Here is a 14,528-nt window from a genome sequence, read left to right on the forward strand (position 1 = left end):
TGAGACTTTAAAGTATGAAAAGACGTGCTTACTTAACTTAACGTTTATTTATCTTAGTCTTTTTGTTTTTCAGAAATCAACAACCCAGGCAAAGTCAGCCTAAAAAAGTCAGCTCACACTGCATTAGTTTCACTCTAAATATAAACCACCGGAACAGTGAGCGTTTAAAAACAGTCTGTGGCCTGTCAGTTTGTGCAAATGGACTATTCAAGGTCCATGTAGTCAGACACACAAGTGTAGTCTTTAAGGATTATTGAACACTCATATTATTGAGCTTCATCATGGCTGGACACCTGCTGCTAGTTATCTTCATGTGTAAGTTTATTAAGCTCTTTCTGTTCTTTCATTGACTATGTATGTAATTACTAACCAGATTCATCACTGATGAATTTCAATCAGGGCTTTAAATTAACACCCGCCTTTTGTGGGTAAAAATTAAATTTGGCATGTAACATTGTAGAGTTACTAGCCATTTTGGCTGGTGATGAATGAAGCAAATATCACTACCTCTGTTTGAATCGGCAGGCTGCAGAAACGACAAGTCAGTGTTGCCAGATTGGGCTGTTTTCTGGCAAGAAATTTGGGTGTTTTTGTGTGTGTTTAGATTTTCAAACATAATCTTGGTCTGGGAACACTGCTTGGTGTACTAATCCGTCATTTCCCATGAACACCTATGTTGTGATGTTTCATACAACAGTTGACTACGGGCCTTTGTTTTCCCCGGGGTTAAGGTAAAGTGGATAGTGAAAGGGGATAGGAGGGACAATTCGGATGCACCCTTAGCCTAGAAGTGATTTAAGAACATTCTCAGAGCAACTCTGAGCAGGGAATGGACAGAAACTTTTATCTTAGTGACGTGGCGGGTTTGACCCCATTGCTAGGTATAACACATTTTTTCAGAAGCTGTGATTTGTTAATCAAAAAGTTGAGATTAAAAAGTCAAACATATATTCTAGTCAGACATTGTGTAATTATGAACACTTTGAAATTAACATATGTGTGATAATTTGAAAGACATACTTTAATAGTATATAGCCTACAAGATGTTTGAAATCACATGCCCACTTGTGCAGCAGCTTCTTCACATGCTGATAGTTACAACAGCAGGTAAAGATAGGATGCACCTGTGGAGGTAACCAGAAACTCAACATGCATGTCTCACTTTCTACTGAAAAAAGTCAAAGACGGATTGAAATGTCTGTACAAATAATCCTGTTCTGCCCAACTATAAGTCAAAAATATTCTTCATGTAGTGTTTGGAGAACATTTCTTCATTTTCTCCTCAGCTTGAGAAAATCTTCAGCCTGTTAAAAGTCCTCCTAACAGTTTTACACCTTGGGGGCTCTCTTAAGGGTTCAGACACTTTGTAAATAACTTTCATCTTTACAAGGATCTAGTCCTAACTTTGAGGGAAATCGTTAGAAAATGTCCAGATCCGAAGAATTTTCTGAGAATTTTGTCACTAGGAGCAACTCTTAGTATTTAGGAGGCTTCATGAATATGGCCCCAGAAGAGCAAAAAAGGAAGGCTGCTGCCGACACATAGGACAATGAAGATTACAGAGGATGGGAAAAGAAGAAGAAAATTAGGACTTTTATTTTTAATGGCTGTTGGGTTGTGAGTGGCTCGTACATTTTGGCTGGTGGAAAATCTGGCTGCCTGTTAACTAAAATCTACTAGCCATGTTGGCTGGTGATCAAAGATGTTAATTCAAAGCCCTGATTATAATGCTAGATTCATATGTATTGGTTTCTTTTTGCTTTGTTATAGTTTTACAGAAATACATTAGCTTAGTGATGTACTCATCACTAATTAATCTGTTTCCTTTGTTTACACACTTTTCTTTAAAAGGTTCATTTCCTCAGTTAAAAACACAAGGTCAGTTCTTGATTTCAATAGCTCTCATGTGTCATTTATTTTATACACATATTATAACAGTTAAGTACCTTTTCTATATTGTAATGCTCTACATGAAATCACAATTAGTTTAACTGAATTTTTCAGCTCTTCTTCCACCTGCTCTGACAGTGGATCCAGCAGTGATCACAGAAACAGACTCAGTCACAGTGAACTGTCAGCTTCCATCTGTTTCTGTGTCCATGTGTTATTTCCTCATTATGAGACGACGACCTGCCAAAGCACTCCCATGTCTGCAGACTCTGACAGGAACTGAGCTGCTGAAGATGTCACATCAGAGTTCACCTGCCGAGGTTGAAGTCACATGTTTTTACCTGAGTGGATCACAATCTCCTGAGAGTGCCGAGACCTCCATCATCATTCGAAGTGAGTGAGAACTACTATGGGATGATTATTTTGAGTACTTGCTACGGTATCAGCAAAATTAAAAATGGTACTTTGCGAAGTTTAAAAAAAACAAGAAACACTTTCTCGTCATGTCATCAAATACAATAAACCAACAAATTAAGTGTAACAAATAATTCATTAAATTTAATCTGACATTTGCTTAATTTTTCAGCTTCTCATCCACCTAAACTGACTGTGAATCCACCTGTGATCAACGAGACAGACTCAGTCACAGTGCACTGTCAGCCTCCACCATCTGCTTCAGTGTCTAAGTGTTTTTTCTACACTCTGAGTGGAGAAATAACACTCTCCTGTCTGCAGACTCTGATAGGAACTGAGCTGCTGAAGATGGCACATCAGGGTTCACCTGCTGAGGTTAAACTCACATGTTTCTACATATCAAAGTTCAGTGACAAGGAATCTCCATCTCCACACAGTGAGACATCCTCCATCACCATACTCAGTGAGTGACAGTTTATAATCAAGATATAATCAAAACAAGAGAAGTAGAGATGTTTTTTAAACATGAGCACATCAGATTATACAAGAATATATTATTTAAAGCTCACATATTATGTACAATGCACTTACAATGTTTTTTCTGACACTAATATGTGTCCCTAGCCTGACAACAAACTCCTCAATTATGAAAAGTTCTTCCTCTACATCTTTTGCTCGCTCCACTTTTCCGAGAATGTGTGCTCAAACAGGCTGTTTAAAGATTTTCTCTTTGTGACATCACAAAGGGCAGTAACCCCTCCCCCAGGCAGGTGACACTCCCACTGCTAGGTGTTTGTTCTGCCCTCTGAGTCTGCCTTTCCACTGTAAACAATACGACATGGTGCAAGAAAGCCAAAGCCAGGCCAAGCCGTTCCAGAGGGGCGTGGTCAGACACAGCTCATTTGAATTTAAAGCTATAGACACAGAAACAGTTCTGAGCATGGCTTAAGTACAGGGGGTTAAAGGCATGCTAAAATACAGGATCAGAGTGGATTTTCAACAAGAAAACTCAAAGACATGTTTTGGGGACCTCTGAGAGTTATTTAAGCTTTTTGAAAAGGAGTATCATATGTGACCTTTAAGTTTGTTTAGAGTCACATGTGTACAGGGTTTTATCACAGCTTGACTGCAAATGCCAGCAGTGTTTGAAATATCACACCCTCTTACAAATAACTTGATGGTAGAGTATCAGGTATTTGACAAATTATTTGTTTTAGTATTTGTTGATTTTTTTGTTTGTTTTTATTTTTGTTTGGTTGTTTTAATCGTATAGCACTGAGTAACTTGTTTTTGAATTGTGCTATATGAATAAAGGTTTTATTGTTTTTATTATTAACAATGAAACTTCTTCTTTTTGTAGGTCAGAAACCAAAGCTGAGTCTTCATCATTCTCCTGGGGATTTGTTGCTCTTTACCTGCTCTCTGCCTGTATCTGCTAATCATGATACAAGATGTCACCTGTACTTTGGAGAAGCAAGTCGTCCAGTTGAAACAAAAACCATAATGAGACAAACAAACAAAAAAAAACAGTCATTTTGCCATTTTTATGTCAATATCCTTAATGTTCTGAGTCAACTTCGTTCAGTTCAACAAAGCGATGCCAGCTGTGATTACACATTAGGAGATAAACCCGACTCTTTGTCTCCTCGGAGTGATGGATTCAGCTTGACGGGTAAGTCAGAAAAGATGCAGGTACATGATTCCCTGCTGCACCACATCAGCTGATGTGTTTGATATGTTCAGCTGATATGAATTCATAAAAAAAAAGTCAGTTTAAATTGTGTAAATTTAAGGGAGACACCCCCCATAGAATAATTTGGCGTGTGTATGTATTCAAATAAATGTCATTAGAAATCCTGAATTGTGCTGCCTAGATGATTGCATTAATGTCTTACACATGAATTTGGCTGATCTAATTTTTTCTTCTTCTGTTGTAGATATTCTGAAAATAGAGTCAAACACCAGCCCAAAAAAATCGATAAAATTGAATGAAATAGATATGTTAGCCGTTAGTACAATAAGTAACGTTGTCTCCACCTTCCTGATGTCTGTGAAACCACCATCAGGTGAGTTTATTAGTCATTCCACAGTTCATGCTGATTGTTGTGCTGATATGAAGGTTGTTTTATACATATGAGAAACCCTGAATGTGTTTATGAAAAGTCATTATTCTGAATATCAGTTATAGTGAACTGATAGCTGCTCACTGGTCCTCTACTGGGATGTCATGGATATGCTACTTTTTTGTGTGCTTTCAAGACACAGATATTATATATTTATATGCATGAACTGTTGATAAAACAGGTTCTATGGACTCAGATTCATGTCACTTCATCAAAGAACTTTATTGATGTGGAGATTTTAAAAATAATATTTCATGGCTGTGTAATTATGAACACTTTGAAATTAGCATCTGTGTGATAATTTGTAAGACATACTTTAATAGTATATAGCCTAAAAGATGTTTGAAATCACATGCCCACTTGTGCAGCAGCTTCTTCACATGCTGATAGTTACAACAGCAGGTAAAGATAGGATGCACCTGTGGAGGTAACCAGAAACTCAACATGCATGTCTCACTTTCTACTGAAAAAAGTCAAAGACGGATTGAAATGTCTGTACAAATAATCCTGTTCTGCCCAACTATAAGTCAAAAATATTCTTCATGTAGTGTTTGGAGAACATTTCTTCATTTTCTCCTCAGCTTGAGAAAATCTTCAGCCTGTTAAAAGTCCTCCTAACAGTTTTACACCTTGGGGGCTCTCTTAAGGGTTCAGACACTTTGTAAATAACTTTCATCTTTACAAGGATCTAGTCCTAACTTTGAGGGAAATTGTTAGAAAATGTCCAGATCCAAAGAATTTTCTGAGAATTTTGTCAGTAGGAGCAACTCTTAGTATTTAGGAGGCTTCATGAATATGGCCCCAGAAGAGCAAAAAAGGAAGGCTGCTGCCGACACATAGGACAATGAAGATTACAGAGGATGGGAAAAGAAGAAGAAGGACTTTTAATTTTTAATGGCTGTTGGGTTGTGAGTGGCTCGTACATTTTGGCTGGTGGAAAATCTGGTTGGCTGTTAACTTTAAAAATCTACTAGCCATGTTGGCTGGTGATCAAAGATGTTAATTCAAAGCCCTGATTATAATGCTAGATTCATATGTATTGGTTTCTTTTTGCTTTGTTATAGTTTTACAGAAATACATTAGCTTAGTGATGTACTCATCACTAATTAATCTGTTTCCTTTGTTTACACACTTTTCTTTAAAAGGTTCATTTCCTCAGTTAAAAACACAAGGTCAGTTCTTGATTTTAATAGCTCTTGTGTCATTTATTTTATACACATATTATAACAGTTAAGTACCTTTTCTATATTTTCATGCTCACAATCAGTTTAACTGAATTTTTCAGCTCTTCTTCCACCTGCTCTGACAGTGGATCCAGCAGTGATCACAGAAACAGACTCAGTCACAGTGAACTGTCAGCTTCCATCTGTTTCTGTGTCCATGTGTTATTTTCTCATTATGAGACGACGACCTGCCAAAGCACTCCCATGTCTGCAGACTCTGACAGGAACTGAGCTGCTGAAGATGTCACATCAGAGTTCACCTGCCGAGGTTAAAGTCACATGTTTTTACCTGAGTGGATCACAATCTCCTGAGAGTGCCGAGACCTCCATCATCATTCGAAGTGAGTGAGAACTGCTATGGGATGATTATTTTGAGTACTTGCTACGGTATCAGCAAAATTAAAAATGGTACTTTGCGAAGTTTAAAAAAAACAAGAAACACTTTCTCGTCATGTCATCATGTACAATAAACCAACAAATTAAGCGTAACAAATAATTAAATTTAATCTGACATTTGCTTAATTTTTCAGCTTCTCATCCACCTAAACTGACTGTGAATCCACCTGTGATCAACGAGACAGACTCAGTCACAGTGCACTGTCAGCCTCCACCATCTGTTTCAGTGTCTAAGTGTTTTTTCTTCACTCTGAGTGGAGAAATAAGACTCTCCTGTCTGCAGACTCTGACAGGAACTGAGCTGCTGAAGATGGCACATCAGGGTTCACCTGCTGAGGTTAAACTCACATGTTTCTACATATCAAAGTTCAGTGACAAGGAATCTCCATCTCCACACAGTGAGACATCCTCCATCACCATACTCAGTGAGTGACAGTTTATAATCAAGATATAATCAAAACAAGAGAAGTAGAGATGTTTTTTAAACATGAGCACATCAGATTATACAAGAATATATTATTTAAAGCTCACATATTATGCACAATGCACTTACAATGTTTTTTCTGACACTAATATGTGTCCCTAGCCTGACAACAAACTCCTCAATTATGAAAAAGTTCTTCCTCTACATCTTTTGCTCGCTCCACTTTTCCGAGAATGTGTGCTCAAACAGGCTGTTTAAAGATTTTCTCTTTGTGACATCACAATGGGCAGTAACCCCTCCCCCAGGCAGGTGACACTCCCACTGCTAGGTGTTTGTTCTGCCCTCTGAGTCTGCCTTTCCACTGTAAACAATACGACATGGTGCAAGAAAGCCAAAGCCAGGCCAAGCCGTTCCAGAGGGGCGTGGTCAGACACAGCTCATTTGAATTTAAAGCTATAGACACAGAAACAGTTCTGAGCATGGCTTAAGTACAGGGGGTTAAAGGCATGCTAAAATACAGGATCAGAGTGGATTTTCAACAAGAAAACTCAAAGACATGTTTTGGGGACCTCTGAGAGTTATTTAAGCTTTTTGAAAAGGAGTATCATATGTGACCTTTAAGTTTGTTTTGATTCACATATGTACAGGGTTTTATCACAGCTTGACTGCTAATGCCAGCAGTGTTTGAAATATCACACCCTCTTACAAATAACTTGATGGTAGAGTATCAGGTATTTGACAAATTGTTTGTTTTAGTATTTGTTGATTTTTGTTTCTTTTTATTTTTGTTTGGTTGTTTTAATCGCATAGCACTGAGTAATTTGTTTTTGAATTGTGCTATATGAATAAAGGTTTCATTGTATTTATTATTAACAATGAAACTTCTTCTTTTTGTAGGTCAGAAACCAGAGCTGAGTCTTCATCATTATCCTGGGGAATTTGCGTTCTTTGCCTGCTCTCTGCCTGTATCTGCTAATCATGATACAAGATGTCACCTGTACTTTGGAGAAGCAAGTCGTCCAGTTGAAACAAAAACCATAATGAGACAAACAAACAAAAAAAAACAGTCATTTTGCCATTTTTATGTCAATATCCTTAATGTTCTGAGTCAACTTCGTTTAGTTCAACAAAGCGATGCCAGCTGTGATTACACATTAGGAGGTAAACCCGACTCTTTGTCTCCTCGGAGTGATGGATTCAGCTTGACGGGTAAGTCAGAAAAGATGCAGGTACATGATTCACTGCTGCACCACATCAGCTGATGTGTTTGATATGTTCAGCTGATATGAATTCATTAAAAAAAGTCAGTTTAAATTGTGTAAATTTAAGGGAGACACCCCCCATAGAATAATTTGGCGTGTGTATGTATTCAAATAAATGTCATTATAAATCCTGAATTGTGCTGCCTAGATGATTGCATTCATGTCTTACACATGAATTTGGCTGATCTAACTCTGTCTTCTTCTGTTGTAGATATTCTGAAAATAGAGTCAAACACCAGCCCAAAGAAATCTATAAAATTGAATGAAATAGATATGTTAGCCGTTAGTACAACAAGTAACGTTGTCTCCACCTTCCTGACGTCTGTGAAACCACCATCAGGTGAGTTTATTAGTCATTCCACAGTTCATGCTGATTGTTGTGCTGATATGAAGGTTGTTTAATACATATGAGAAACCCTGAATGTGTTTATGAAAAATGACATTTTTCTGAATGTACTCACTAGGTTTAAGTGTCAGTAATCCTGACACTAAAGAAAACACTTTCCCTGAAATCCCTCTGAAAACAACTTCAGGTGAGAATGTGACTTAATACTTTATTTACTTTTAAAATAGTTTCCACGGCTGAATTGTAATGCATTTATACACAGAACATGTATTTTGTTAAGAATGTGAGAAGTGAAACTGACACTTGTTCATGGTTTCTGTTGTTTCAAAGGAAAGTGGATCTTGAAGTTTGTAGCCATTGCAGCAGGTTGTGAAGTAACTGTGGGCGTAATGTTTCTGGTCTCTGCAGCTCTCTGCAACAGAAGAAGAGCAGGTGAGAATGTTGTTTCTGTAACCTTCTGATCCCAAGCAGCACCTACACAATCAGGCCTCTGATGATGACATACAACAGAGCAAGTCAAATCTTGGAGAGGAAGTCGATAAGGTCACATCGTTGTCAAGTTCTAAAATAATTGAATATTTAAAGTTTTATCAAATTTTCTTAAACTCATCCAAAAATGTTGAAATAATCAGACTCTTGATGTGCTCTGTGACCTCGTGGTTCCACTTACAGTTCAGGTTCTGTAACACGTGAGCATCTATTGGAGACCGTGAAGCTCGGACAAACAGCTTTTTCTGTTCAAGGTGTCAAAATGTGAATTGCCTTACCTGCAGAGCTCATACTGGATCCTGACTGGGATCATTTTGAACTCAAACTGAAACAGTTTTAAAGAGGACTCATTCTTGTAGTCATGTATGATCTAATGCTTCATGTTTTACATATTTTTATAGTATGATATATTTTTTATTTTTTTATCTTTTTTTTGGCAATGTTTCTGTATCTGTATTTTAAAGGGAAAGGCATTGCAAACTAGCACAGGCTATAAATGATGTAATGTGTGGCATCCCTTTACTTGATACATTCTTGTCCCTATGATTATTAGTTTAAGTAAATAATCACATATAGAGATGTCTGGTGTAATTATCAGCTTGTCTTGAACAAGCAAGCAAGAGCTTCACACCAGTAAACCATGAGTGTGGTCAACCACTTGTGCACTGAGACAAAAATAATTTAATTTCTTAGATCATTACACTCTGTTTCACATGAGAGCAAAACCCTGTTTGAGAAGGGATGTTTATAAATACAATGGGTTGGACTGCAAATTTATATTTATTAAATGAATCATCTTTTTATTAAAGACTTTGTCATTAAATAAACTTTTCCAAACTGTGTTTTTTCTTAAAACAGGTTCTGAGGAGCAGAAACGACAGGAGTCTGAAAGTCATCATGTAAGTCTGACATGAGAGATGGTGTTAAAAACATTGTCCATGTATATTAAAGGATGCTACAGATGTATTTATTTTCCCTCCCCCCTCCAGTACACCACGTGTTATTACTTCACAATCTCTGATGAGGCAGCTGTGTACAGCGCAGAAGGACTTGGTGTACAGCACTGTGGAGGCTCACTGAAGGACACCCTGCTTGTGTCTACAACTTACTACCACTGTAAATAGACTGTAGGAGTTGACCAACAATACCATATTCTATTTGACTAACTCGCATCGACACCTCTCTATTTCTCTCTCTCTCTTTCACACATGAAATATAACACAAGGTGTAAATGAAGTAAAATATTTATTTTTATTTATTCATAAGCTTTGTCAAACACATGGTTAACAGGGTAACATTCTGTGATCTTCTTCTTCATGCATCTTCATTTTGTCTGAAATGTCCTGCTTTCAAACGAGAAAGAGGAAATGGCAGAATAAAGCAAGTTTAACCTTTCTCTTATCTCACAGGTATTTGACATGATCAATATTGTTACCGACATTAAAAAGACTGGATTTTCAAAATAAACTTCAAACTATATGAATACAGAAAACTATGAAAGCAATGTTCATTTTTACTTCAGCAATTTATTGCCAAAAACATAGACGTCTCTGCATTCTTTCACGTTTGAAAAAAAAGTGTGTTTTACATTCTGCAGACTTTCACATTAGCCATAATATTTTCCAGTGAAATAAAGAAAGGCTTTTTAATGAATTGACACGAAATGCCTCTTCTCCTACTGCAAGCTGTTGACAGTCTTTCTTTCTCCTATTTAATATCAGCACACATTATAGAAAAGATGGTGAACTGTCAGCAATGCTCTCAGCAGACACCAGGAAATCCTGTTATTGTCTTGTTCTTTATCTGCACCGCATTATTTAAGTGTTTGGCATTAATGGATGTGAGTCTCAGTGCTACTGATTTGTATTTCGAAGAGCGCTGCCTTTGCAGAGGTATGAGTAAGTTCACATCTGATTGGCAATGTTCTCTGTGTTTGTCAGCATCTTCTTGTTGATTTAGTCCATACTGAAGTCCAGTCCTGCTGGTTGTGGTCACCTGCTGATGGTCGCTGCTATCAGGGGCAGCAGAGCCGCTGTAAGACCACTGGAGAGGCGTGTTGCTGAACCACACTCCATGGCATTTTCCTGCACAAACACAGTCGTGTGTTTAACATCTATGATGTACAGGGTGTCAGAGATCATGTCAACAGGAAGGCTGTAGCTTTTATTAACTGTGGAGAGAGATAGTGGATGCTAACAGATTTGTTGTGTTGATCATTTGGAACTTTTTTTTAAGGTTGTTTTGTCAATTATTTGACTTTACTACAGAGATCTGTGATAGAGATGAAAGCTTGTGTGTTATCTGTTCTGGCAAATGTGACAGTGCCAGGGTCATCCAAAAATGTAATTTTTTCAATAAAATGTTATAGGACAATATTTGAAAGTGAGTTAAAGTATAATAATTATGGAAAAGGGAAACCATCATAGATGGCTGGATATCATCATGTGCTCAGTGACACAACAGTCTCAGGAAGTCTGATACTCCAAAAGTACACAATATACAATAATAAGGACAAAACTAAAGATAATGTGTTTACATACCGAGAAGAAGATTAAACCATTGATATCACTCTATTATGTATGATAGAAATTGGATAGCTTAGCTTAGCATAACAGGGGAACACTTCTATGAGCACCTTTTAAAAAAACAAAATCACTCATTTATATGTGATATCATGTTTATTTTTATTAAACCTAGCCTTAAATAAAAAACAAGTTTTAGTTTTGATGGAGTTTCTGTGTTGGACTGTATTACTACCTGGAGCAGTGAGTAACTTCATGAAGATTGATTGCCAAACAAGCAGTTAACACTTCAGGAAGTCACTGCTACTGTTTGTCCCTTTTGCTTTAGTACCAACATGACTTTAAAGACATTCAAGTAAACCTTCACTCAATGAATGCAAACAATTAAGCACACATTCTCATACCTCAGGGTGGAAAGGATGACACGACTCAGGTTTTTTTCTGTCCTTCTGAAACTTCAGTCTGTCACACTTGAGTGACTCGTTGTGTTCAAAGGAGTCAAAGATGTAAATAAATCGCCACAGTTCACAGCTTCACCCACATCGCAACTCATATAACATGATTTAAAATTAAACTATTAAGGTGTGTAACTAGAGGACAAGATATAAGAAAGCAAATGTAATGAACTGAAAAGTAAAAAACTTGCACATTATCTCACTAATCATGCAAGGATAAAATGTTTTTAAGAAACGTTTCCACATATCAAACATCTGTGTTTCCTCTAGAAAGGATATACATAATCTCGATGGGGTCCATGGTTACTGGAGGAGCACTGCTACAGTCGCATTTATTATCCACAACCACCATGAAGAGGTTACTGCTGGGGATCTGCTGTATAACAAAAGATCTGCAGAGACAAATAATAGAATTATAATACGATAGTATTAGACTGGTTTCATGTTCAACAGGTGTTGTTAGAAAAGAGGTCAATCAGTTCACGAGTCCCTGGTCTGAAGTCGTACCTGATACAGCCGTCACAGTCAATGTTGCCTGTCGTTTCTTTGATGGTGCGTTCAGAGACAAACGCAGGGTATACTGTATCACACGGCACCATCATGGTTTTACCCCGAGGTCTCTGAGCTGAAGGCGGACAAAGCTAGTAAAGTTAATCTGGGCCACAGACATTCATTAAAACCACAGATCAACAGAGTATATTTCCATCTCTCACTCATACTCTCCCAGACATCCATACCTCTGTTTCTCACATTCAAACAGTAAAATGACCACCATGACCATCAGCTACTTCTACCTTTCACTGAGAGATCGACATTCCACCAGCTGTACAGATTAAACTCCAGCAGGAATCTTTAAGGCAAAACACAAACATCAATTAATACAAATGTTTACAGTGACTTACAGTGGAAAATATATAATGGATCAACACAAGGAAAAGCTTTAGTAACTAATTATATTTCTATATAAAAGATTTTAAGTAGCTCATAAACACATTTATTACCATCCAAGCACCAGAACCAAACGAATGAGTTCACATATCTATCCTGAAACTTTTTAACAGTTACTTGACTGATTGAATTGAAGTTCAATTGAAGGCTTTAAAGAGTGATAAACATCTCTTTTCTTCCTGTATTTTTAATTATACAAGTGATGATTGTCTTATTTCATATACAACACTGTTAGTAGTTATAAAGCTTTTGGATAAAGAGTTACCACACTTTCTCCAATTTGTTTTGTTCTTACATGACAAGTTTCGTCAGGAGCCACTTCACAACAGAAAAGGGCTGAAGATAAAAGAGAGACAATATGATGTCAGAATCTGTATGCAGGAGTGAAATCATGTCTAACACTGTTTTAATGTCTGAGTTCATTTTGAGACTGCTCCACATGTCACTGATATTTTCTTACCCAGTGTTAACCACAAACTCAGACATCAGGTGTATGCTGATGATTTGTTCTCTGGTCATGCCAAAGTACGTACAGTATAGAGCAGATGAACGGGGAAGATTGCTTCTAATGTCTCTGACTTTAAATCGGCTCTTTCTGCATACTCACGTCTGATAAAGTGCGTGCACTGTCGCTGCTCCCGGCGTACTCTCTGCACAGGGCCTGATAATCGTACAGCGTGATCCTGCAACACAAACAGAGAGGCAGAGGTTTTCATAAACATTAAATATGAAAAAGCATGACAGCATGCTTTCGAGCTCAGGTTTAATGTGTGCATGCAGTGAACGCGCGGTGACATATTGTATTGTATTTGTGACCTTTTGAAAGAGCCCATCTGGAGAAGTTTGTTCATCACAGCACCCTCCACCTCTCCAAAGAAGAGCCCTGTCTGAGAGAGAAGTTATGTCAGGGTGCACAGGCAAACAATTAAACACAAGCAGTGGGGTGGTCAAAATAATGGGAACATCCAGTGAGAAAAGGAGCAAGTAAAGTTTAAAAAAAATAATAATGATGCGTTGCAGCGAAAGATACAAGCTGCAGCTCACGTACAGGATTAACCAGATGCTTACTAAAATCAAGACAAAATATTCTTAAATAATTATCTATAAAACTGAGCAGATGTCCGTCTTGTCCATAAACAGACAGATTTATAGTTATTTGATGAACAGTATGTGACCACCTACGTCATCACTTTGAAACATCTCTGTGAAGTGATCCAAGTTGCAAGAACAAAAATAAGAATCTGTCCCTGCCCTGCGGAGCAGGCCCCTGAGGAAGGATTACATTGACCCTCGTGCAGTGATTGGACAGATGCTGGATACGCTTGGCTCTCTGTCAGTGACATTTAAAATTGGCCCCTCCTTTTGGCAGCACAACTTCTTTGTGCTGAGAGAGTCTACTCAGGATGTATTGCTTGGTCTGGACTTCTTGGCAGAAAACCGTGCACTACTGGACTTGGGGCGGAGAGTGTTACAGTTATGGGATATTACTGTGCCCCTGCTCCAGGGTGGGGAATTGGTACCTGGCTGCTGTAATGTGTCCCTAGCTGGTGTGGTGGCCATTCCCCCCTTGAGCGAAGCCTTGGTGCTAGCCAATGTCCGTTCCCCCACAGGGGCCAGCGTTCCCACTGCAGGCTTCTACGGCTATTTGGAGCCCAACATTCCTGAGACGACTGGACTGGTGGTAGCTCACACAGTGACCAGGGTGAAAGATGGTGTGACTGTGGCTCGCGTCCTCAATCCCACTGGTAGAGCCGTTGAGCTTAAACAGGGTCTTCACTTGGGTGAATTCTACCCGGTTCAGGAGACTGATGTGACACCACTTGTTCCCCCCCCGTAACTGAGTCAGATCATCCGCCATCTGCTGCTCTCCCTGTCACACTGGATGGATCGCCTGTCATCGAGCAACAGAGGGCAGAGCTGTCGGCACTGCTGAAGAGATTTAGTAGTGTGTTCAGCCTGCCGGGCAGAAATACTGGCAGGTGCACGCTCGTCAAGCACCATATAAGGACTGGTGACCATCCGCCCATCAAACAGCG

General features: G+C 38.4%; 2 protein-coding genes and 2 long non-coding RNA genes across 4 annotated transcripts; 3 read left to right on the plus strand and 1 right to left on the minus strand.

The window, feature by feature from the left end:
- The first annotated feature begins 200 nt into the window (after positions 1 to 200).
- Positions 201 to 4,029, plus strand: LOC136179252 (uncharacterized). Its single transcript, XM_065955066.1, has 5 exons — positions 201 to 315; positions 1,852 to 1,878; positions 2,005 to 2,283; positions 2,477 to 2,767; positions 3,665 to 4,029. Exons 1-5 carry the CDS (start codon positions 282 to 284, stop codon positions 4,027 to 4,029), a joined length of 996 nt encoding a protein of 331 aa, XP_065811138.1. The 5' UTR covers positions 201 to 281.
- A 1,804-nt stretch (positions 4,030 to 5,833) lies between these two features.
- On the plus strand, positions 5,834 to 7,881 carry LOC136179355 (uncharacterized). Its single transcript, XR_010666494.1, has 3 exons — positions 5,834 to 5,991; positions 6,181 to 6,471; positions 7,368 to 7,881. It is a non-coding gene; the product is annotated as an uncharacterized lncRNA (long non-coding RNA).
- Positions 7,882 to 8,414: 533 nt separating this feature from the next.
- On the plus strand, positions 8,415 to 10,942 carry LOC136179217 (uncharacterized). The gene is made up of 3 exons (XR_010666418.1): positions 8,415 to 8,510; positions 9,426 to 9,466; positions 9,557 to 10,942. It is a non-coding gene; the product is annotated as an uncharacterized lncRNA (long non-coding RNA).
- Positions 9,796 to 13,409, minus strand: LOC136179215 (voltage-dependent calcium channel subunit alpha-2/delta-3-like). Its single transcript, XM_065954810.1, has 8 exons — positions 13,309 to 13,409; positions 13,100 to 13,175; positions 12,788 to 12,828; positions 12,339 to 12,394; positions 12,052 to 12,169; positions 11,823 to 11,936; positions 11,494 to 11,575; positions 9,796 to 10,651 (listed from the first exon to the last, which is right to left on the minus strand). The coding sequence occupies exons 1-8, from the start codon at positions 13,341 to 13,343 to the stop codon at positions 10,559 to 10,561; spliced, it is 615 nt and encodes a 204-aa protein (XP_065810882.1). The 5' UTR covers positions 13,344 to 13,409; the 3' UTR covers positions 9,796 to 10,558.
- Positions 13,410 to 14,528: the final 1,119 nt, after the last annotated feature.

This window comes from Labrus bergylta, chromosome 5, assembly GCF_963930695.1.
Source record: "Labrus bergylta chromosome 5, fLabBer1.1, whole genome shotgun sequence".
Classification (NCBI taxonomy): domain Eukaryota; kingdom Metazoa; phylum Chordata; class Actinopteri; order Labriformes; family Labridae; genus Labrus; species Labrus bergylta.

Bases quoted from the DNA above. Each gene is read 5' to 3' on its own strand.
- LOC136179252 (XM_065955066.1), top strand. From the start codon at position 282: ATGGCTGGACACCTGCTGCTAGTTATCTTCATGT. The intron at 316-1,851 runs GTAAGTTTATTA...TTTCTTTAAAAG, and splicing joins GCTGCTAGTTATCTTCATGT to GTTCATTTCCTCAGTTAAAA. The intron at 1,879-2,004 runs GTCAGTTCTTGA...TGAATTTTTCAG, and splicing joins TCCTCAGTTAAAAACACAAG to CTCTTCTTCCACCTGCTCTG.
- LOC136179215 (XM_065954810.1), bottom strand. From the start codon at position 13,343: ATGAACAAACTTCTCCAGATGGGCTCTTTCAAAAG. The intron at 13,176-13,308 runs GTCACAAATACA...TTTGTGTTGCAG, and splicing joins CAGATGGGCTCTTTCAAAAG to GATCACGCTGTACGATTATC. The intron at 11,576-11,822 runs TATCCTTTCTAG...CTCCTTTGAACA, and splicing joins GACCCCATCGAGATTATGTA to CAACGAGTCACTCAAGTGTG.